The sequence below is a fragment of the Hyaena hyaena genome, unplaced genomic scaffold (assembly GCF_003009895.1).
Source record: "Hyaena hyaena isolate Hyena2069 unplaced genomic scaffold, ASM300989v1 scaffold_232, whole genome shotgun sequence".
NCBI lineage: Eukaryota > Metazoa > Chordata > Mammalia > Carnivora > Hyaenidae > Hyaena > Hyaena hyaena.
This window is the reverse complement of record NW_024080864.1, coordinates 232,289-256,486: the sequence shown is the minus strand read 5'-3', so window position 1 is coordinate 256,486 and position 24,198 is coordinate 232,289. Positions and strand designations below refer to the sequence as shown.

Genomic DNA, 24,198 nt, shown 5'->3' with positions numbered 1-24,198 from the left:
CCTGGAAGCTTCCCATTCTTGACTCTAGAGCAGAGAAAGCTGATAATGATTATAATCCAGCACAAAATACCCTAACTATGGTCAATGACTCTCAGACCTTCAAAAATAGAAGCAGTATCTCTTTTTTCCCCCCTTGTTCCGGTCTGAAGTCCTCATGTCTTAACAGTAACAAAAGTTAGCCAAAGCGATTCTCTGGCATGGTTATTGTCCCCCAAGCAGCAAAAGCAAAACATAAGTCAAAATATCATTTTAATACTGTTCAATAGCTTGTCACTCAATAATGAAAATTCACAGAGTATGACAAGGTTTGAAATAGCTTCTATTCATCTTCTAGAGAAAAAAAGGATTTGCACTGCTCTAGATTGGTTGTGGAGCAGACGGCCTCATGTTAGTCTTGAATAGGAAGTTTCTGCTAGAATAATCAATATCTATGCCTAGCTAGCACCCAATCACAGGAGCTGAAATGAACCTGACAGAAATATGGTCAAGGCCTTTGTCTAGGTGGAATCCTGGGAAACATGTTGGAATGAGTATAGCAGTTAAACCAAAGCAGGTCAAGTGGCATTAATCAAAGGAAGAGTGAGGGTCACCACTGAGGTAACAGACCATTGGTGGGTAGTAGAGATGCAGCCTTAAGTGTCTGAGCAACAACTGAGATGTTGGAAAGCAACGTTTTCAAGGGGCTAAGCAACGGCCCCTTTGCTGTGGATATCAATAATAGATTGGGGTATATTACTCTACCTCATTATTGGGGTATATTCTTATTACTTTTATGTTGATGTATAAGGCAGACTAAAGTGAAATGTTTCAAGCTGAAGGCTGAAGGCAATCTGAAGAAGTCAGGTGCTCACTGCTGTTGGATGTTGGCCATGGAGTCTTACGGAGATTAGCTATAAGTCACAGAATGTGAACTTGCTTATATTTCTGGGAGTATACAGCGAAACTAAACTCATTATATTTGATGCTCCTGTTTCCTTTCCCTCATCTCTGACATCTTTCTTCCTTTAACTGTGGTACATGTGGTCATGTTTCTAATGAAAGAACACAAACGCAAACTGCTGCTCTCAATAGATGCAGATAGATTTTATTACCTTTACCTCTCAAAGACATTTTTACTTTTTAGTTAGCAAGGTGGATAAATATTTTAATAAAGGATGCAAGAAGCAGATAAAAATATGAAGGAGACAGACAGAGAGAGACGGAGAAAGAAGAAGGAGGGAGAGTAGGGGGGCTGAGGTGGAGAAGTGAGGGAGGAATGGGAAATGAGAGAAGGAGAAAGAGAAGAGGGAATCAAAACCAGAGAAGGGATGAAGAAGACTATGTATAGTAAAAAGAGAAGGTGAATGATAATACCCCTTATTCCCTTTTACCCACCCCCACCAAAAACTGTTAGTAAGAAAAGTAGGAAGAGATTTTCAATTGATAAAGCACTTAAAATTAATTTAAGAAAATAGTCAACACAAGAACTGGTGAAAGATCATGGTCTAACTATTCTTTTACATAGTCCTTTCCCATATTTTCTGGCCAAAGAGAATAAACAAGTATCAAATATTCATCCTATCTCTGGAAAATTACCTGTAATGGATGTGTCAAGATATATATTTCACAATATCACCCACCATTCGTAGAGATCCTAAGACTTTACTACCCTCCTCACTGGCCGTTCTTTCTCAGGCTCCTTTGCTACATTCTCCTCATTAATCTATCATCAAAATACTGCACTTTGAGGGGGACTTCTGGATTGCAATACTTTTTATATTTGGTTCTCTACTCTTTGCTCTAGGTCATCATATAAATCCCTGTTCCTCTAGATACCACCTAAATGCTTGCTGATGGATCTCAAGTGTACACATCCACTTAGGAACTCTCCTTCAAAATTCAAATGTGTATATAAACCTGAAAATTGGATATATCTACTTGGGTCTCAGGATATGTCAGAATAAACATGTCCAAAATTGATTTTTCCCCTTTGGTTGTAGGTTGACTGCCTTAAATTCTATTTACAACTCCCTTTTTCCCTTGCCTCCTTTCCTTTGAGGCTATTAAAAGTCAAAATTCAATTTCCCATCCACTGTTATACCTGGTGGTATCCATGTATCCCCATTCTGGTCAATGACATATAAATAGATATCTCCTGATGTTGTCTTTTCCTTTTATCCTTCAGGACCTGAACACAGATGTAAGGCTGGCATGTTCCACAATTGTTAGGTGATCCTGAGCTAATAGAAATGAGGATGAAAGTTACAGCACGAAGGGTGTCAGAGAGAAAATAGACAAAAACATGGATTTCTGATGGTACCGTTAGCCTAATATGCTAGCCCTCAAATGCTTCACTTCAGTGTCCACATTATTTGAAATAAATGAAGGTGTATGTGTCGAAGTCAGTGTAATCAGCTTTTCTGTTACTGGGAGCCCAAGTCATTCCTGACACAGCCTCCAAAACAGTTTCCTCTTTAAGTCTTCCTCATCTCACTGAAATGCTTTATAATTGCCCCTGCTGCTCCAGTCAGAAATCGTGGTTCTTCTCGACTTCTCTGTTACAATCCCCAATCTTAACCCTTTCCTACCAAACATAACACACTGAGTCCATAAGTCCTGTGGCAGTTCCTCCACAGGAACTAGGACATTTACGTCAATGGCTTTATCTGCAAAAGCTTTTCACATCCCTGCCCATCCCACACTTGTATGGATAACTCCTTTCACCCTTAAATCCATCTTAAGTGTGTCTTTATAGAGGCCTCTTTGACCATGCCATTAAAATTCATCCCTACCCAACCCTGTTGCTCTGAAAAACAAAAAAGTGTTTTTTTTTCTTCAAAGTATTTTTATTTGTGTACTAGGGTCCACCCAGGGAGACAGAAAGCTTACCAGTTTGTCACATTCTCCAGGGAGAATTTAATACAGAGAATTAGCAAGAAGGTATTAGTGGGCTGGAAAGATGTAAAGAGGACGCTGAGGTGCTGCAGAGTCGGTGACCGTAGGAGAGAGCCCCCCCTTCCCCCCACCCGCCTAGGGTCAGGACTTGGAGCTCGGAGGGTGTCATGTGTCTCTTCCAGAGGAGGCTCTGTGGAGCTGCCGCTCAGATTCTAAGGTGAGCCTGTTGTTACCTGTCTGGTGCTGGCACCTCAGAAAGTTTGCAACTGAGGTGATGCTGGGAAGGCCAGAAGAAACTAGAAACTGCAAAGAACTGGTGATGCTGGAGCAAATTGGTACCTGCCAGGACTGCAAGGAGAACAAGAAAGAGCAAGTCCCTTTTGGATCCAATTGCCTACCAGCCTTCCACGGTGCTCCCTGTGAACAGAGCCCAGTACGGATCCACTTGGCAAAGGAAAAATGTTGCTTGCAGAGTCTCAGCCTGAGCAATTCAGAACAGCATATAAAAGGAAGACTTTATGGGTAAGAAGCCACAGCTTAAGAAGTAGCACAGTATTTGTTTATTTATTGTCTTTTCTTTCCTACTAGACAACGGGCGTTCAAGACCCATGCCTTTCTTTATGCTGTTTTACCCCCACCATGTGCAGACTAAAGGTACATACATAGTACTCAAAAATAGATTTTTCTCAAAACTACTGAGCAAAATGCACACCTTAATTCTTGTCAATTGAACAATACTGAGTGCCTTATATGATGTTCTAGGCACTGGTGTTAAAATATGAGTATGAGGCACTTCCTTATTATTTAGCAAGGAATTTAAGACATTCTCATATGACATTAAATAGTAAAATGTCAAAGAAAACATTCATATGTTTGAATTCCCAGAGAGTTAAACAGGCAGAAAAATCTAGGAAATCAGAAAAGAAAAAGGTAAATGTAGGTTTGGAATAATTCAGAAGACATGTGGAAGAAGTTACCATATGACTTAGGCCTGAAAGGAGGCAGACCAAAAAGCCATGGAGGAGTGGTGGCTGTGGCAGTTCTCATACAATGATGAGGAAAGCATAGAAGTGAGAAAGTAGGAGTCACTGGAAAAGTAAACTAGAACCAACTGTGGGAAATCATAAGTCCTAGAGTTAGAATTACAAATAGTACATATTTTGCAACAAGGAGACACTAAGGGGTTTCAAGCAAAGGAATGATGTGGCATCGGAAATATTTTCTGAAGATAAATCTGGCAGCATCACGGGTGAATGTGTAGATGCTAGAGCCAGAAAGACTTGTTAGGAGACTGACAGCCATCTTGAGCCAGAAAAGATGGTAGAGATAGAAATAACAGAAAAAGGTAACAGGTAACGATGAGAAGGAAGAATCAATATAAAATAATGCAGAATTAATCTAGCAAAAGTAGAATAAAGAGGGTCTCTGGAATTAACCCACAGTGATACACAGAGAGAAGGTTCAGAAGGGTGGAGACAGACAAAAGATCATTGGGTTTCATCCAAAGGACAGAATTAACAATGGCATCAGTGCAATAAAAGTCCCAGTGAATATTTATCCTTTCATAACTAAACCCAATATTTTGAAAAGTTATTATGAATCTGGAAGAATATATATGTCTTCATCTTGAGACACTTCAGAAGTACTAGGGTTCTGGAAGTTATAATATTGAGATGATGTCTCATTTCCATAGATATGCTCCTCAAAATTGGTCGGCCGAGTGTTCTCATACAGTTCCTTATCAGTTTCTCCTTTAGCTCTGGGGGGACGGACTTCCACGTTTTCATAGTTGTCATATGTGTTAGCCCCTCTTCCAGAAGATGTATACTCTTGGGTCTGAGCTGAAATTTTATGCCTTGAGCTGATAGCGAGGGGATTCGAGAGTGTTTTCGCATAGTCTTTTCTCCTGCTGCTTCTCCTTTGCAAAAACCTTGGTAAGGTAAGGTGCACTGGGTTATGGTGTTTCCAGTGCCAAACACACCCAATTCCGCAGATCAACAACAGTAAAAGAAGGGAAAGTCCTATAGAAATGGCCACTGAAGTATCTCCACAGCTTTCCAACATTTCCGCACAAGCAGTGTTGTTTAGTAGTTTGGTGTGGCCCGTAATGAATTCACAGGTGCAGACCAACGTAATTCCTTGTAGGGTAGAGTTAAGAAGTAATCCTGGAAGCTCCTTCAGGCATTTCTTTTTCAGATGTGAGAGAACATCATTTGGCAAAGTCCTGATACAATTAGAGGAGAGGTTGAGTAAACGGAGCCTTGGAAGATCGTTCTGGTTGTATGTGATGGGTTTTACACTACAATCATTAATGTATACTTGCACGGTGTCAGGGGGGATTTTACTCAACTCCACTTCCCTTTCTATCAATGAATCACAAAATAAAGCAGAAATCAGTGGAAGATACTGGCAGAGTAGACAACTCAAGAAAGAGAAGGATGAATGATCTGCCATCCAGACACTTCCTACAAATTAAAAATATATTAATTGCATACTTATTTCATAGCTTAATAAAACATATTAATTGTATATTTATTACATAGCATAATAAAAAATTTGCCAGTATCTACCATTATATTAAGCACCAGTACTTAGTGAGTTCCTGCTTCAAAACAGAAGGTAGTACTAGCTGTTGTAAGGAGAAAAAAAGAGAAGAACTTCTACTGGGCTAAGTGTGAGTGATCTTATTAATCAGATTTCAACAGAGCTTTTGATAATGAAGCTAATAATTTTCGAGTGAAAGGCAATGCTTTGAATGCAACAAGTAGAGGGATAAGAGTACACATGTGCAATAATTTCCATTGCTTATCACTTCCTCTGAGGCCTATGGTGTGGTTAGGGATGATGTCTTTTCTTTAATCACTCCTCCCTCTGTACTTCCCTACTAATAAGTCCATTGTAGAACATGATAGCCTAACTTACAGGCAATTTTGTGTCTTCCAATCTGGTTAAATGGTGGGTAGGGGTCAGGTCTTTTCATCTTTATATTCCTAAAGAAAAGCAGAATAGCTAGGGCAGAAAAGAAGTTCAAATGTTATTTATTAAATGAGTCAAGAAACAAATGGCTCCCAATGTCAGCATCTAATTGCTTAAGTCAACAGTTTAAAACTTAAGATACATCTTCCAGGGGCACCTGGGTGGCTCAGTCAAGTTAAGCATCTGACTTCATCTCAGGTCATGATCTCATGGTTTGCGGGTTTGAGCCTCACATCAGACTCTGTGCTAACAGGTCTGGAGCCTGCTTTGGATTCTGTGTCTCCCTGTCTCTCTGCCCCTCCTCCACTTGCTCTCTGTCTCTCTCTGTCTCAAAAACAAATAAACTATAAAAAATATTTTAAAAGATAAATAAAGCTTAAGATACATCTTCTAGTGCTTGCTTTGGCAGCACATATACTAAGATACATCTTCTAAAGGGCATAGTTTATACTTATAAAGAGAAAAGAGCTCTTTTATAGAACACCAAATATCTAAAATACTTTGAAAGCCTTCCTATCACTAGTGTTCTCACAACTTTCAGCAAAAAAATTTTTTCAATTAATATGATTTTAGAATGTTTTCTGCCAATGCTAAAATGACAATGAGGAGAGAAATGAAAAGCATTCTACCAGGTTAAGTGTTGTATTATGACTTTTTTTTAAAATTTTTTTAATGTTTTATTTATTTCTAGGAGAGAGAGAGAGAGACAGCGTGAGCAGGGGAGGGTCAGAGAGAGAGGGAGTCACAGACTGAAACAGGCCCCAGGCTCCGAGCTGGCAGTCAGCACAGAGCCGGACACGGGGCTCGAACCCACAAACCGCGAGATCATGACCTAAGTGAAAGTCGGACACTTAACCGACTAAGCCACCCAGGCGCCCCGACTTTATCAACAAAATATTACTCTATGTTCTCAGCCTAGACACAGAGATAGTTACATCTAATGCCATTTTCCTTGTTGTTGTTTCCAGTTTTATTGAGATGTAATTGATATACAGTGTTGTATTTGTTCAAGGTGTACAACATGATGATTTGACATATGTATTATTGTGAAATGATCAGTGCACTCAATTTAGTTGATGATTATCACCGCACATTGCTACAATTTTTTCCTGTCACAATAACTTTTAAGATCTACCCTCTTAGCAACTTTCAAATATACAATACAGTATTGTTAACTACAGTCATCCAATACTGTGAACAGTGCTTGTGGGACAATTATCATCATCTTTTGAAAGTCAGTATTGATAATATTTAATTAAGAGCTTATTTTGTATCAGCTTTTAAACACTTTTATATGCATTATCTCCTTTGATCCTACAGCTGCCATAAGTAGATACTACTGTTACACCCAGTTTACAGAAGAGTAAAGAGGATTAAAGACTAACTTCTTGAATCACTAAGAAGTGATTGAATCAGGATTCAAGCAAAGTTTGCCTCCAAATACTCTTCTTACCCACATTTCTATAAATGGCTATCAAAAACATCTATCACTAAATTTTCAAAACTTGATTACCTCTGAGATTTGGGAGGGCTGGAGTTCTTATTTATCTTTATATTACCAAAACCAGCACTAGACACAAAACAGCTACTTTCTTAAATACTTGTTAATGAACAGAGCAAACTGCATTAGGATAATAACAGTAACATAAACAGGTAAAAAGAAACCCCACACAGGTGAGCCCTGCTTTTAGTGAGTATCCACACACGATAGTAAAGTTTTCTAAATTTGTTCGAGGTTGGCATACATCAATGTGCAAATTTTCAGTTTGGCATTTCACACAAAATACCAAATTGCATATGAGGTGCAGTTATCTTTTATAAAATTTATTTGATAAAACTATATGGACAGATATCCCAGATCTAGACATCTTTTAATCGCTTTATAACATTGGTAAATTCTCTCCTTTATAAAGTCAGACATAATGTCCATGTCAAAGCAAGTATGTGGCAAATGACTTTAACCATTAGGATCTCATTTCCTTTCTAAAGCAGATGAGAACCAATCACATGTAAGATATTTTATAGTAAAAGTGATTGCACATTTAAGTAAAAATTTGTTAGCACATTTGAACCAAATTTCAAATATAGATTAAAATTAATCACCTTATTAAAAGGTGCTAGGCTTGCAACAAAAGTGGGGAAGGCTGAGGATAAGGTAATAAATTGCCCTCTCAATTTCCAAGATGAGAATTTATTTTTACCACCTATTTTGTTCTATGTAGGTACTCCAGCACATTTCAAATATTAAAATAGTTTTTCAGAGAAGTACTTACTGAAATAAACACAAGAAAACCTCTTACAGGAGAAAAACATGCATCCTTTTTTCTCTAAAATAACTTAATAGGAAAAACTCTGAGAGGCAAAAAGGAAAGATCCATAGAATGAAAACCATAGGTTAAACAAGAGTCCTTCAAAGACAGCTTGACATCTGACTTTGCCCAATCTGCCAGAAGACTGTTTTTATTCTCGAAAGCAGTTCCAACAGACCAACTAACAATTATTCACTTGTCTGAAAATGGTTGATAGACTTTTGGAATTTTCAAAGGCAGATACTCTCCTTGTGTTTGGAAACAAGGTAAGAACAAAGCCTAATCTTACACATGTAAGCATATATACTGGTAAAGAGACAATAACATCACCCTCTGTTTGTAAACTGATTCTTCCCCCTATCACCACTTAAAGCCGTCTAAAAACTGTGTCTGGTAACATAAAATAAGTCTCTGATTATTTAAAATGAACTTGTTTCTTACAGCTGTTCATTAGCCCTGCACCTTAAATCAGGTTCTTACCTTGAGACTGCTGTGCCAAGCTGCCTTCTGTTCTTTTGGTTAAGCCTGCTTTGATGTTCCTCTTTTTTGCTTTGGTCAGTTACTTCCTTCTTTACCTCCACCTTTCAGATTATTTCATACGTGCAAAGTTTCCTGACTCTAGAGGAAGTTCTTATCAGATGCACCAGAATTAAGATAAATGGTGTGAGATTTTGTAAAAGGAAGTTCAGCCCTTCATCGTTATCAAGTAATAATTCCCCAACTAAATCAGAAAGTGATGCATGAAGCCCAGATGCTTGTTTTTATCTGTGCAATATACATAAAGAGTAGTCTTCACTTCAAAACCAGTAAAAGTCATTTTTGCACTTGTGCTTCAAATTTTTTTAAAAGGAGATTTCAAAATGTAGTTACATAGAGATCTTGTCAATTGTTTGCTTGTAGGTTTGCTAAAACAGTCCTTTGAAATGCTATGTCTCAGTGCTGCAAGTTACAGTTACACTCATCAAACCAGTGTCCCAATTTTGGTTCAGAAAATGCTCACATTCTTTTAAGTTGATGACACAGGAATTTCCCCAAGTATATTCTGAGTTGTGCTCTTCTGTGATTTTCTAGTAGGTAGAAAGAAAACCTGTTTAATAATAGTAACTGGCAGATTCTGGACACTCAGTAAAGTCTCCTAAACGCTTGGTGTACCAATCAGTGAATTCTGACAAAAACTCGGGGAACAGGGCTGCTCTTCCCCCTGTGGAACAGAGGAGGAAATGGAAGCAAGGAGGAAACGTCATCACCACCCAGGGTGGCCTGGCAGTCTGCCCCCAGCACCTGTATACTAAACCACTACACTTGCTGGCTCGCTTGGATGAGTAACTGGCTTCCAACATTGATCTCTTATTCAGCATCATTTCTCAGAGACCAACTCCAGAGAATATTCGAATGGCAAATGCTGAATTAAAAAGATGAGATCATAAGGCAATGGAAATTTTGCCCTTTAAATTGCATTGCAAGTTTCTCAATCCCAGAGGGTTTCCTTTGTATCAGGTGATTTAAAAGAAGATTTCGTTACTTAAACACCCACCGGACAGTAGAAGAGCAATTTTGTCAATACAGATTGGGCACTGACATTGTGCCAGGCATTGTGCTAAGCAGTGGGGATGCCATCATGAGCGAACTCCCTTGTAGCACTTAAAGCCTCGTGGAAGAGGCTGCTGTATCCACAGATGGTTTCAGATCAGGGTGATGAGGGTTAGGAAAGACATACTTAAGCAGTAAGAGCAGACAGGGGGAGTAAGGAAAAGAGGCATCCATTTCAGGATGGTCAGAGAAGGCATGAGCTAAGCCTCATCAAAGAAAAAGGAGTTAATCAAGGGAGAATAGAAGAGTTCCAGACAAAAACCCCAGAGTGAAGGAGGTTATGAAGGGCTGTGGGGAATGAATTATGAAAGATAATACCTTACTGGTGTTCCATTCTAAACTGTGAAACCTGCCCCCTGAAACTCCTGTCAGGCCCAAAGAGAGGTACATTGTTATGGTTCACAGGCCAACTTAGGACAGTTAGATTATGGTCCAGGGCTAAAAACAAACAAAAACAAAAACAAAACAAACAAAACTGATAATGTAAGAAAAACAAATAAACAAAAAGGCCCATGAATTTCACTCGTAGGTATATATTCAACAGAAAGGAAGGCCATTTCCATTTATAACTGCTTTAATTAATAATATCCTAAAGCTTTAGAAACACTTCAAAGGTCCCTCAACAATGCAATGGGTAAATAGAACATGATAAATCCATGAAACTGAATACTACAGACAGCAATAAAAACCTTGAACTACTGATATATTACAAAAACATAGATGGACCACACAAATATGATAGAGACTTTTAAAAGCTATGCACAAAAGAGTACAAACTGTAAGGTTCCATTCTCAAACCAGAATGAATAGATGATGGTAGAGGTCAGCAAAATGGGGATTACTATAGACTGGGAGCCTTCTCAGATGCCAAAAATGTTCTGTACCACGATCTTTGTGGTGGTTATATGTCACCATTCATCAAGCTCTCCATTTACGATTTGTGAACTCTATGTAAATTGTGTTTTAATTGAAAGAAATTGGGAATGAATGATGACAATCCTTTAAAAAGTCATGAAAAGTTAGGATAAATAGAGATATATTTTTTATTCATTCAGATTACCATCTCCTTTGGTAGACTGGTCTGGTTTACTAATTTGGATGGAGAAACATCTTGCTCAACTACAGGCAAACTTTGGGGTGGTTGAATTCCAAATTTATCGAGAGTTTCTTGAGTCTGGAGGTTGGGAAGGCTGGTGGTAAGAAAGAGGGGAGTTAGTAGTGAATCTTGAGCTTTGGCCCAGTCAAAGTAGGGAATTTCTACTTTCTCAGATTATATAAATGGTCTTTCAGTGGCACACCTTGACTTACTTAAAGGTGTGGTGCTGAAAAATCATGTTCAACCTAAAAATATATAGGTATAAAGCAGTTATGCCTAAAAGAGACATAATTCTGGCCTTTGGTCAAGTAACACAACTTCTCCAACTTGCTTTCTTCATCCATAAGACAACAATGGATTGGGTAATCCCTGAGCTTCCTTCAAATCCTACTAAGTACAAATGAACAATATCAATGGTTGTTGCATTCAGAAGAGGATTTTTGAAACTGGTTTTCCTGTGTAGCGTATATACTTCCTTTTAGTCCAACTCCCTCTTTTCATCATGAGTCTTTCCTAATTGCTACACAGATCAGATAACATGACTTGAAGCTTGCTTCAGCTTCAGTTGAACAACACTCCCTCCTTCTCCCAGCGTTTTCCCCTTTTCTTCCTTCAGACTGATATAAAGAGACATTGGGAAAACTGAGCAATCATTCAATATGAAAAAAAAAACTGAAAACATTTTACTTCTTCATAACTAAAATTGAAAGCTGCGTAGTTTAGCATTTGTATGGTAAAAGGACTCCCTATTCCTCTTAGTCTGTGGATATGATTTCACAAGTCAGGTAAGTGATAAACTATTTCAACAGAGTTTTTGTGCAGTTGAGGAGGGCACTGTAAACTAGGTTTAACAGTAGACACCAAGTCATTGTTAGCTTCTGCCAACTTCTTCAGTAAATGTTGAGAGACATAAGAGATCACCAATTTTAAGTAACTGGCTGTATTTTGAAACTTCGCCCAGGAGGCAGGCTGGATGTGGGAAGGGCTGGCTAGCAGACACTCTTCCACAGACAGGACAGCAAAGACCACCATGACCATTCTGTGCCTGGCAGCAGGAGGGGACTAGGTTAGCTTAAAGAGGAAGGCACAGCTTTCACTCCTTTGCATTAAGAACCGAAAAAACCTCTGTGGTACCCTGATTCTGAGTGAGAAATTAGAAGCACAGAAAAGTTTAACTGCTTTAGATTCACTCTCCCTACATGGGATGAGTCTCAGTTGGGATGATGGCCTGTGTAATTCTATTCCCATTAGGAGTAGTAGGGAATGAATAAAACAACAAACCAAATATTCCCATAGTGAGTGGGGGCTGGGGAGGTGTCAGAAAAGGCCCTGATAACCAGGGTCCCCTTTTCTCCCTCTGGGAAACAGACTTCAGAAGCCAATTCAGTTTCAGATGAGCACTGAACATTCACCCAGAAAGCAACAGCTGAACTGCGTGGGGCATAAGTGGTTAATGGCCTCAAGTAAGCCATAGGGTACTCCAGCCACACCCATTTCTCTGAACCCATTGTCTGTGCTTCCTTATAGGTACATTAATCATAGAACAGGCTAAAGCCATGTTGTTCTTTCTTCTTGCAGGAGACATAATTCTCATCGTGATATGTGCCTCTTACTGGTTAATTTACTAGAATTTTAAGACTATCTCCTTTCTGTCTTCAGAGTCTATCCCTGTCTCTGACGTTATTAACTAGCTTGGGCCAGTCATTCTATCACAGAGAATCTCAATTTTCTCATCTGCAAAATAGATTTTAGTGAGTAATTGGTTCTTTTTTTAACGTTTATTTATTTTTGAGAGAGACAGAAGGACAGACAGACAGACTGGAGGGGGAGAGAGACGGGAGGCATAGAATCCAGAACAGGGTCTAGGCTCTGAGATGTCAGCCCACAGCCTAGTGCAGGGCTCAAACCCACAAACCATAAGACCATGACCGGAGCTGAAGTCGGAAGCTTAACCGACTGAGTCACCCTGGGGCCCTGAGGTCACTGGTGCTTAACTACAGTCGTTCACTAAAATCTTCTGAGGAGCTTTTAAAGATATCGGTGCTTGGGTTCCAGTCCACAAAAATTAAAGCAAAAATATCTAAGGGTATAACTAAAACATCAGTAATTTTTATTTTTTTTTAAATTTTTTAATTTTTTTTTTATTTTTGAGAGAGAGAGAGAGAGAGAGTGAGCCGGGGAGGGTCAGAGGAAGAGGGAGACACAGATCCGAAGACAGGCTCCAGGCTCTGAGCTAGCTGTCAGCACAGAGCCCGATGTGGGGCTGGAACCCACAAACTGTGAGATCATGACCTGAGCCGAAGTCGGACGCTTAACCAACTGAGCCACCGAGGTGCCCCTAAAACATCAGTAATTTTTAAAAGCTCCTCAGGTACGAAGTTCCCAGCAAGTGAGTACTGAGCACTTAGGCCTTTTGTGAACTAATATCCTAGGACCCTGCGATATGATTTTTTTTTAATTTTTAAAAATGTTTTTTATTTATTTCTGAGAGAGAGAGAGAGAGAGAGAGAGAAAGAGAGAGGCAGCGTGAGTAGGGGAGGGTCAGAGAGAGAGGGAGACACGGAATCCAAAGTAGGCTCCAGGCTCTGAGCTGCCAGCATAGAGCCCAACGCAGGGCTCAAACCCACAAATGGTAAGATCATGACCTTAGCTCAAGTCGGACGCTTAACCAACTGAGCCACCGAGGCGCCCCACCTGCTGTATGATCTTGAATCATCCACTGAACTCATTAGTCTCCGTTCTTTTTAAAGTTTATCTATTTATTTAAAGAAAGACAGGAATGCAGGGCAAGATGGAGAAGCATGGAGCTCTGTACATTTCACTCACCCCCATCTCTCAAACAGAGGAGACCTGAAGCCATAGGAACCCTTAGAGAATCCACGAGTTTGGGTGGAAAAGGAGACAGAGTCTACTGAGAAAACCTTATAGCGAATGCAAACTGGAAAAGATAAAAACGGGCAAGGACTGGAGACACAGAGGGAGGGGGCAATCCCCCTTTGTGGGGAACTGGGGTTAACTCTAGGGGAAAAAAGAAAGAGCGGCCGAAACTGCTCAAGACACTGTTCCAATCGCTGGAGAAGAGAAAAACCTCGCCTCGGGACACAGAGGGATCCAGTTTCCTGATGTCCAGCTGACCCTAGGTGGGATGCCCTTGTCCCAGGCAACTGGGGAGAAACTGCTCCTCGCTCACCAGCTTGACCTGGAGGGGACCCAGCGGAGCCTGAAGCTGCACCTTTATGCTTCTGATTGGGCTCGATTCCCAGTGGGGAGGAGAGAGGCTTGAAACAGCTTGGAGGGACTCATCTGAGAGTTTATATCTCCAGCTATATCAATGGGGCGCGTGGACTGAGATCTGGAAAAAAGGCCTAGCTTGGGACATAGAACATGGCCCACCTTGGCTATGCCCAAGGCACAGGGAGATCGGACCCAAAAGAGTGAGTTGCAACGCTTGGTTTGAGAAGGGACTGGGGTGCTGCCACTTCTCTCCCCACAACCACAAAGGCAGGACCTCAGTGAGTGGCCCACTGGACGCACTGGAGGCTAAAACCCCGCCTACACCAAACCACGCCCATCCCCACAAGAGAGCTGCCTTTTTTTTTTTTTTTTTACCGGATCTGGGGGCAAGACCAACATGCATGCACTGCCCTGATTAATTCTGGTCACTGGCTTGCTTAAGCAGTCACATTTAATCCATTCTCTAGATGTAATATTCTACACCTCCACCACTACCTTTTTATCTCTCTCTCTCTGGAGTAATCAGACTATATAGTTTCTCTAAGTAGCATTATTGTCATTTCTTTCGCCTCGCCTCTAACCATATTTCCCTCTTTCTCTCTCTGAATTAAGCTTCTTAGTCTCTCTGCCTGCTCATCTCATTTCCAATTTCACTTCCTCCCCGCCCTGTCATTTCTCTCTATATATGCTCTTCCATCAGCATTTTGTAACTGGGAATTCTGGTTCTATGCTTTATGCTATCCTTTGTCTATTGGGTTTTTTCTTTTTTCTTTTTTATGTATTTTTATTTTTATTATGTCTTCCCCCCTTCCTCTTTTTTTTTTTTGTCCCTTTCTTTTTTTCTTTTTCTTTTTCCCTTTTGGTTTGTGTGTTTGTTGGATTTGTCTGTGCATTTGTATGCCTTTGTTCCCTGTGTGTTTGTCTATCTGTTTTCTTTACCTCAAGAAACAAGCCAAAGTACACACAGTGGAGAGTCCCAAATACCACTATAAGTAGGGAAATAAAATAACCAAGGTCTCAACAAGAGAGACCAAGAGACACCATTCAAATAATACATCCTGAACAGACAGGCCCTGGACAGCCAAAAAGCTTTCTTTGGCATAGCAGCACTCACAGGTGCAGAGTGCATAACAAGCTTTTAAAACTAACAAGACATATAAAGCTAACCAAAATGACAAAGCAGAAGAACTCTCCTCCAAAGAAATTCCATGAAGAAATGAAAGCTAAAGAACTGCTCAAAACAGATATAAGCAACATAACTGAACAAGAATTTAGAACAATAGTCATAAAATTAATCACTGGGCTTGAAAAAGGCATGGAAAACATCAGAGAAACTATTGCTACAACGACTATGAAGCTTAAAAATACTTGTGATGAATTAAAAACATGCTATAAATGAGATCCATAATAAAATGGAGGCATCCAATGCATGGACTGAAGAGGCAGAAAGGAGAATAAATGATTTAGAAGACACAATTCTAGAAAAAAAGGAAGCTGAGAAAAAGAGAGATAAATTCATCCAGGAACACGAAAGGAGAGTTTGAGAGCTGAGTGATACAATCAAACGAAAATATCTGTATCATAGGAATTCCAGAAGAGGAAGAACGAGGGAAAGGCGCTGAAGGATTCCTTGAACAAATTATAGCAGAGAACTTCCCCAATCTGGAAAAACAGACGTTGAAATTCAAGAGGCACAGAGAACTCCCCCCAGATGTAACTTGACTCAATCTTCTGCATGATATATCATAATGAAACAGGCAAAATATAAGGACAAAGAGAGAATTCTGAATGCAGCTAGGGAGAAAAGGGCCCTAACATACAAAGGGAAACCTATCAGAGTGGTGACAGACCTATCTATTGAAATTTGGCAGGCCAGAAAGGAATGGCAGAAAATCTTCAATGTGATGAACAGAAAAAATATGAAGACAAGAATCCTCTATCCTGCAAGCCTGTCATTCAGAATAGAAGGAGAGATAAAAGTCTTTCCAAATAAACAAAAACTGAAAGAATTCATCACCACTAAACCAGCCCGACAAGAAATCCTGAGGGGGACTCTATGAGGGAAATGTTGCAAGGAACGGAAGATACCAGTGACATCACCACAAGCATGAACCCCACAAAGGACACGATGACTCTAAATCCATATTTTTCAATAATAACACTGAATGTAAATGGACTAAATGCCCCAATCAAGAGACATAGTGTAGCAAAATGGATAAAAAAACAAAATCCATCTATTTGCTTTCTACAAGAAACTCATTTTAGACCTGAGGACACCTTCAGATTGAAAGTAAGGGGATGGAGAAATATTTATCATGCTTCTGGAAGTCAAAAGAAAGCTGGAGTAGCTATACTTATATCAGACAAACTGGAATTTAAAGTAAAGACAGTAAAAAGAGATGAAGGAGGGCATTATATAATAATTACAGGTCTATCCATCAGGAGGAGCTAACAATTATAAATGTCTACAACAAATATGGGAGTACCTAAATATATAAAACAATCACAAAGAGAAACACTCTTATGGATAAGAATGTGCTAATAGCAGGGGACTTTAATACTCCTCTTACATCAATGGATAGATCAACTAGATAGAAAATCACTAAAGAAACAGTAGACTTGAATGACACATTGGACCAGATGGATTTGACAGATATATTTAGAACTCTACATCCTGAGGCCATGGAATTCACATTTTTCTCAAGTGCGCATGGCACATTCTCCAAGATAGATCACATACTGGGACATAAAGCAGCCCTCAATAAATATAAAAGAATTGAGATCATACCATGCACACTTTCAGATCACAATGCTATGAAACTTGAAATCAATCACAGGAAAAAGTCTGGAAAACCTCCAAAAACATGGATGTTAAAGAACACCCTACTAAAGAATGAATGGCCCAATCAGGCAATTAGAGAAGAAATTAAAAAATATATGGAAACAAATGAAAATGAAAATACATCAATCCAAACTCTATGGGATCTGATGAAAGCAGTCCTAAGAGGAAAGTACATTGCACTCCAGGCCTATTTCAAGAAATTAGAAAAAGTGCAAGTACAAAATCTAACAGCGCACCTAAAGCAACTAGAGGGAGAGCAACAAAAGCACCCCAAACCTAGTAGGAGAAGAGAAATAAAAATCAGGGCAGAAATAAGCAATATAGAAACCAAAGAAACAGTTGAACAGATCAATGAAACCAAGAGTTGGTTTTTTGAAAAAGTAAACAAAATTGACAAACCTCTAGCCAGGCTTCCCAAAAAGAAAAGAGGGAGCACTCAAATAGACAAAATCATGAATGAAAATGGACTGATTACAACTAACCCCTCAGAAATACAAGCAATTATCAGGGAATACTATGAAAAATTATATGCCAACAAATTGGACTACTTAGAAGAAACGGACAAATTCCTAAACACACACTCTTTACCAAAATTCACACGGAAAGAGATAGAAAATCTGAACAGACTCATAACTAGTGAAGAAATCGAATCAGTTATCAAAAATCTCCCAACAAGTAAGAGCCCTGGGCCAGATGTCTTACCAACGGAATTCTACCAGACATTTAAAACAGAATTAATACCCATTCTCCTCAAACTATTTCAAAAAATAGAAATCGAAGGAAAACTTCCAGACTTGCCGGAGGCTGGCTCCAGCAGGTCCATGGGTCCCTGAAGGATGGACGGTGTCGGTGAGAGACAGAGAGAGCCCCAAGATTCTTTCTGATCACCAGGCAGGCATCTCTGTCCTGTCTGTTTTTGTGTCTTTATTTAAAGGTTCAGCAACAAGATGAAGTCAGAGAAAGGAATTTCTTACAATGGGAGGCCTTTTGTGACAACAAAAGTAGAATTATTCCGACTGAGGAAATAACAGAATGTTCTTAGTGAAAAATAGGATAACATATAGGTCAAATTGCATATAGATAAGCTAGGAGTATTTTGTCTGGCTCTCAAGAAGATGAGTGTTTCTGAATTGGCTTGTTTGTGGAGACTAACATGGGGACCCTGAATGGGTCAGTCTTTTGCCCCTGGGTTATGTTTTAGTTACTCTTATCTATCCTCATCCCAGCTGCCAATGTAAGAGAGGGTGTTTGTGGAAAGTAGGCCTTGAGGAAGGGACTGTTATGCTTCACCAATTAGCAAAGATATATGTGGTAACTATGTTTTACTCTTAACCCCAAAATAGGCCCTTGGTCTCAGGGCCAGGCTCAATTGTAATTCTTGTGTTCTTAACCCCCTAAGTCTCGGATCTGCAAGGCCCATAGGAAGAGCCTTTTGACAATCGCCCACAGAGCTATCATCTAAAATCTCTTTTGTAAAGGCAGGAGTATGCTTTTCCTTATGAGGTATCTGTGTTCAGAATATGGGTCTGATATGGAATATTATGAGGCCTGGTCAATACCAGCAGGCTTATATCCAACATGAGCCAGTAGTAGCAGAAGGAGATACTAGTTTTCATTTCTCATGGCAGGAGCTGCAAACATTGTCACTTCCTTGCTGTGACTGCCATCCAGAGAGACTGGTGCGGCTCCCGGCACAGACTCATTTTATGAAGCCAGCATCACTTTGATTCCCAAGCCAGACAGAGACCCAGTAAAAAAAAAAGGGAATTTTAGGCAAAAATCCTTGATGAATACAGATGCAAAAATCCTCAACAAGATACTTGCGAATCGAATTCAACAACACATAAAAAGAATTATCCACTATGATCAAGTGGGATTCATTCCTGGGTTACAGGGCTAGTTCAATATTCTAAAATCAATCATGTGATACATCAAATTAACAAAAGAAAAGATAAAAAACCATATGATCCTGTCGATAAATGCAAAAAAAGCATTTGACAAAATACAGCATCTCTTCTTAGTAAAGACCCTCAAGAACGTCGGGATAGAAGGAACTTACTTAAACATCATAAAAGCCATCTATGAGAAGCCCTCAGCTAACATCATCCTCAACGGGGAAAAACTGAGAGCTTTCCCCCTAAAATCAAGAACACGACAGGGATGTCCACAGTCACCACTGTTGTTTAACATAGTGCTGGAAGTCCTAGCATCAGCCATCAGACAACAAAAGGAAATCAAAGGCATCAGAACTGGCAAAGAAGTCAAACTTTCACTTTTCACAGATGACATGATACTCTACATAGAAAACCCAACAGACCCCACCAGAAGCCTATTAGAACTGATCCATCTAAAATCTGCAGGATACAAAATCAACATACAGAAATCAGTTGCATTTTTATATACCAACAATGAAGCAACAGAAAGAGAAATCAAGAAACTGATCCCATTCACAATTGCACACACACACACACACACACACAAATACCTAGGAATAAGCCTAACCATGGATATGAGAGATCTGTATGATTAAAACTATAGAAAACTTATGAAGGAAATTGAAGAAGACACAAAGAAATGGAAAAACGTTCCATGCTCATGTGTTGGAAGAATAAATATAGTTAAAATATCATTACTACCCAAAGCAATCTACACATTCAATGCAACCCCAGTCAAAATCGCACCAGCATTCTTGTCACAACTAGAACAAACTATCCTAAAATTTGTATGGAACCACAAAAGACTCCAAAGAGCCAAAGTAATATTGAAGAAGAAAACCAGAACGGGAGGTATCACCATCCCAGACTTTAGCTCTACTACAAAGCTGTAATCATCAAGACAGTATGGAATTGGAACAAAAACAGACACATAGACCAATGGGAAAGAACAGAGAACTCAGAATTGGACCCACAAATGTACAGCCAATTAATCTTTGCCAAAACAGGAAAGAATATCCAATGGAAAAAAGACAGCCTCTTTAACAGATGGTGCTGGGAGAACTGGACAGCAACATGCAGAAGAATGAAACTAGATCATTTTCTCACACCATACACAAAAATAACTCAAAATGGATAAAGGACCTGAACGTCAGAGAGGAAACCATCAAAATACTAGAGGAGAAAGCAGGAAACAATCCCCTTGACCTCAACCGCAGCAATTTCTTAACTGGACACATCCTCAAAAGCAAGGGAATCAAGAGAAAAAATGAACTATTGGGACCTTATCAAGATAAAAAGCTTCTGCGCGGCAAAGGAAACAATCAGTAAAACTAATAGACAACTGACAGAATGGGAAAAGATAGTTGCAAATGACATATCTGATAAAGGGCTGGTATCCAAAATCTATACGAAACTCACCAAAGTCCACACCCAAAAAACAACTAATCCAGTGAAGAAATGGGCAGAAAATATGAACAGACACTTCTCCAAAGAGGAAATCCAGATGGCCAACAGACACATGAAATGATGCCCAGCGTCCCTCCTCATCAGGGAAATCAAAATCAAAACCACACTGAGATACCACCTCATGCCAGTCAGAGTGGCTAAAATGAGCAAATCAGGAGACTATAGATACTGGTGAGGATGTAGAGAAATGAGCACCCTCATATACTGTTGGTGGGAATGTACGCTGGCACAGCCCCTCTGGAAAACAGTGTGGAGGTTCATCACAAAATTAACAATAGAACACCCCTATGACCCAGCAATAGCACTCCTAGGAATTTACCCAAGGGATACAGGAGTGCTGATGCATAGGAGCACATGTAACCCAATGTTCATAGCAGCACTCTCCACAATAGCCAAAACATGGAAAGAGCCTAAGTGTCCACCAACGGACAAATGGATCAAGAAGATGTGGTTTATCTATACGATGGAATACTCCTTGGCAATGAGAAAGAATGAAATCTGGCCATGTGTAGCAACATGGATGGAACCTGAGGGTGTTATGCTAAGTGAAATAAGTCAGGCAGAGAAGGACAGATACCATATGTTTGCATATATAGGAGGATTAGGAGGAAGGTAACGGAGGATGATGCAGGAGAAGAAGGGGAAAATAGTTAGGGAGAGGAGGGAGGCAAACCAAGAGAGACTCTTGAACGCTGAGAACAAACTGAGGGCTGATAGGGGTGAGGGGAAGGGGGTTGATGGACACAGAGAAGGGCACTTGTGGGGATGAGCACTGGGTGTTATATGGAAACCAACTTGATAATAAATTATTAAAAAAAAAAAAAAAAAAGACAGACAGACAGTGCTAGGGGAGGTGGAGCAGAGCAAGGGAGAAAAAGGATCCCAAGCAGGGTTTGCATTGTCAGCACAGAGCCCAATGTGGGGCTTGAACTCAGAAAACCATGAGATCATGACCTGGGCCAAAACCAAGAGTCGGACACTTAAACGACTAAGCCACGAGGTGCCCCTTCAGTTTTCTTCATTATAAAAATGAAACTTGAGAGATAACGTTATAAGAAAAAAAATCTGGAAAGTGATCCAAAGTTCGTTGGAGAAATACATGTTATTAAAACTACCTAGGAATTTGTATGCTGGCCACAATGGCACTAATAGCTCACATCTATTGCACACTTGAACATGTGTCCCAGTGCTCTCTGGGCTTTTATATGGGTTTTCTTTTTTAATTTTCACAACAAGCATAAAGATGGGTTTCATGCACTAGTTTGAAGGAGAGGAAACTGAGGAGTTGAGGGATCGAATGACCTATTGACTATCACAGAGCTTGTGCCAGAGTCTGATTTCAAACTCAGACCATGTGACTTGAATCTGGAGCTGGTGCTTTTAACCTGTGTTAAAAGTACAAAAGGTCTAGTATTATGAACTACCCTTCTACTCTTCAATTATGTAACCAAATTCTGAGAAGTCCCAGATTAAAATCTGCTGTATTCCAAATGGCACATAGTTGAATCCCTCTTTATTTCAGAATATTTCAGAATAGAGGTGGTGGCCCTGCTGGTGGGGGCCAGTAAGTTTGGTTGTTGGAGGAGAGCTTTTGCTTGGGTTCTGAGGAAGTATGAGGGTTCTTAGAAAGTTATAGAGGAGGTATAAAAAAGAGAGATTGAGGTGTAAGATCAGGAAGTCCATGATTAAGAATCTTTATTCTGGAACTGCCTGGATGGCTCAGTCAGTTAAGCATCCCACTCTTGATTCTGGCTCAGGTCATGGTCTCAAGATTTGTGGATTTGAGCCCCACAACAGGCTCTGTGCTGACAGCATGGAGCTCGCTTGGGATTCTTTCGCCTTCTCTCTCTGCCCCTCCCCTACTCACTCTCTCTCTCAAAAACAAAAACTCAAAAAAAAGAATATTTTTTTCTGTACATTTCATAGGAGATGTGCCCACAATGGGCCCTGAGCATAATGACCCTTGTTACTATCATGGAGAATGACGAAAATGATCTTATGTTTAGCTGTTATGACTTAGTGTTATTCTGTATAGAGTATCTGTATAGAGTATTCTGTATCTTATGTTTAGCTGTTATGACTTAGCGTTATTCTGTATAGAGTCCACCCAGCTCTCTGTATATGCAAGGGTATGTTTTTATTCCAGACCTCATCATCTCTTGCCTGAGCAATTTACTGGTCTTCTTCCTCCTAATGTGGTCATCCTATAGTACTGTATCTTAAAAGTAATGGAGTGTTACCTCTCAAATATAAATCCCACCTCATCCCCCTGGATAAGATACTTGAGTGGTTCCCTATAGTCTGAGAGTTGAATCCCAACCCCTACCACAGGCAGTAAGGCTTTTCAAGGTCTAGCCCCTGCCTGCTGTGGTCTCCTCTAGTCTCCTCGCTCTCACTCAGCCCCAGACACAAGGGTCTTTTCTCTAACTCTCCAAGTCTTCCAGTTCCTGCTAAAGGCGCTGCATTACTTGCTCCTTTTAACTCGATTTTATTCTCCCAGATCTTCCCATGCCTACACACCCCTCCTTCAGGCGTCCTCATAAATGCCTCCTCCTCAGGGATGCTTGTTGGACCATCTCACTCTAACGTCCACCCTACACTGCCTCCCGCTCCCTCCCACACCCTCGCCTCATTCTCACTGGCTCTCACACCATACCATTTATTTCATCAGAGCCTGTAGTACTAACACTTTTATACATACATATCTGTTTATACTTTTATTCCCTTACCTTATGAGTGTTAATTTAATAAGAACAGGGACCCTGTCTCATTCACTGCCCTTTTTCTAGCTGTGTCTACCATGCCATGTGAAGGAGGTCAATAAATGTTTACTGAGTGAATAAATGAAAGCAATAGGGACGAATCTGAGAGAATAACCTTTGAGCCAAAGCAACAATGCTTTTGGTGTTAAACAAACACACACCAGAGTTAATAAAACATACATGTATATGCATATTCACATATGTCTATATTCCCTATTTATACACAAGCATAAAAACGTTTGTATATATGTTTATATACACACACACATACACACACACACACATATTTTAAGGAGCACCAACGTATTAACACTCGGGTAGAAAAAGTGAAAATCACCACTATTTTGGAAGCCCCAATTTGCCCTACCCTGTGACATTATCCTCCCTCATCTCCAGAATACAAATGGTCCACATTTTTCTATTAATCAGTCTGCCTTTTTAAAAATAGTTTTACCACCTATGTACGCATCCTTAGCTGTGGAACACACCAGCACCTCTGACTGCAGACAAAGCCATTTGGGTGGGCTGGAGCGTTAGCGGGACCACGGTCTAAAAAGTGCTACTTCTTGTCAGGTGGCTGGTGGGGCCCTAACATGGATCAGACATGCATGTCCAGGAAAGACAAGATCAAAGCCAAGGGGTGCTTTGTATTTTCCGCTTCTAAGTATGGTCCGTAGAGGTAGGTCAAAGAAGAACATTTCTGTGAGAGTAAAAATGGCCTTCAAGTATCCTGGCAGCATATTGTCCAGACAAACCAAGGGCATGAGAGTATGAGGGCTAGGCTCACCAGAACCTTCTGTGCTTAGGCTCACAGACAGTGCAAAATCTTTGCAGCTTCTCACCAAAATAATATACTCTTACCATATGATCCAGCAATCATGTTCCTTGGTATTTACTCAAAACAACTAAAAACCTGTGTCCAAACAAAACCTGCACAAGCAGCTTTATTCATAATTTCCAAAACTTAGAAGTAACTGAGATGTCCTTCAGTGGCCTAGGATAAGCTGTGGTACCTCCACACAATGAAATATTATTCAGTGCTATCAAGACATAAGCATGTATAGAGGAATCTAAAATGCACATTAATTAGTAAGGGGAAGCCAATCTAAAAAAG

At 40.0% G+C, this 24,198-nt stretch overlaps 1 protein-coding gene across 4 annotated transcripts; it reads right to left on the bottom strand.

Annotated features, from left to right (window-relative positions):
- Positions 1-2,852: 2,852 nt before the first annotated feature.
- On the bottom strand, positions 2,853-8,699 carry GAPT (GRB2 binding adaptor protein, transmembrane). 4 transcript variants are annotated; one of them, XM_039243823.1, is made up of 3 exons: positions 8,640-8,699; positions 5,797-5,883; positions 2,853-5,339 (listed from the first exon to the last, which is right to left on the bottom strand). In XM_039243823.1, exon 3 carries the CDS (start codon positions 5,326-5,328, stop codon positions 4,468-4,470), a length of 861 nt encoding a protein of 286 aa, XP_039099754.1. In that variant the 5' UTR covers positions 5,329-5,339; positions 5,797-5,883; positions 8,640-8,699; the 3' UTR covers positions 2,853-4,467. The 4 variants fall into 4 exon arrangements, with proteins under 4 accessions (XP_039099754.1, XP_039099757.1, XP_039099755.1 ...); XM_039243826.1 differs by lacking the exon at positions 5,797-5,883 and having other exon boundaries at positions 2,853-5,098; positions 8,640-8,693; XM_039243824.1 differs by lacking the exon at positions 5,797-5,883 and having other exon boundaries at positions 8,640-8,688.
- Between the last annotated feature and the right edge of the window lie 15,499 nt (positions 8,700-24,198).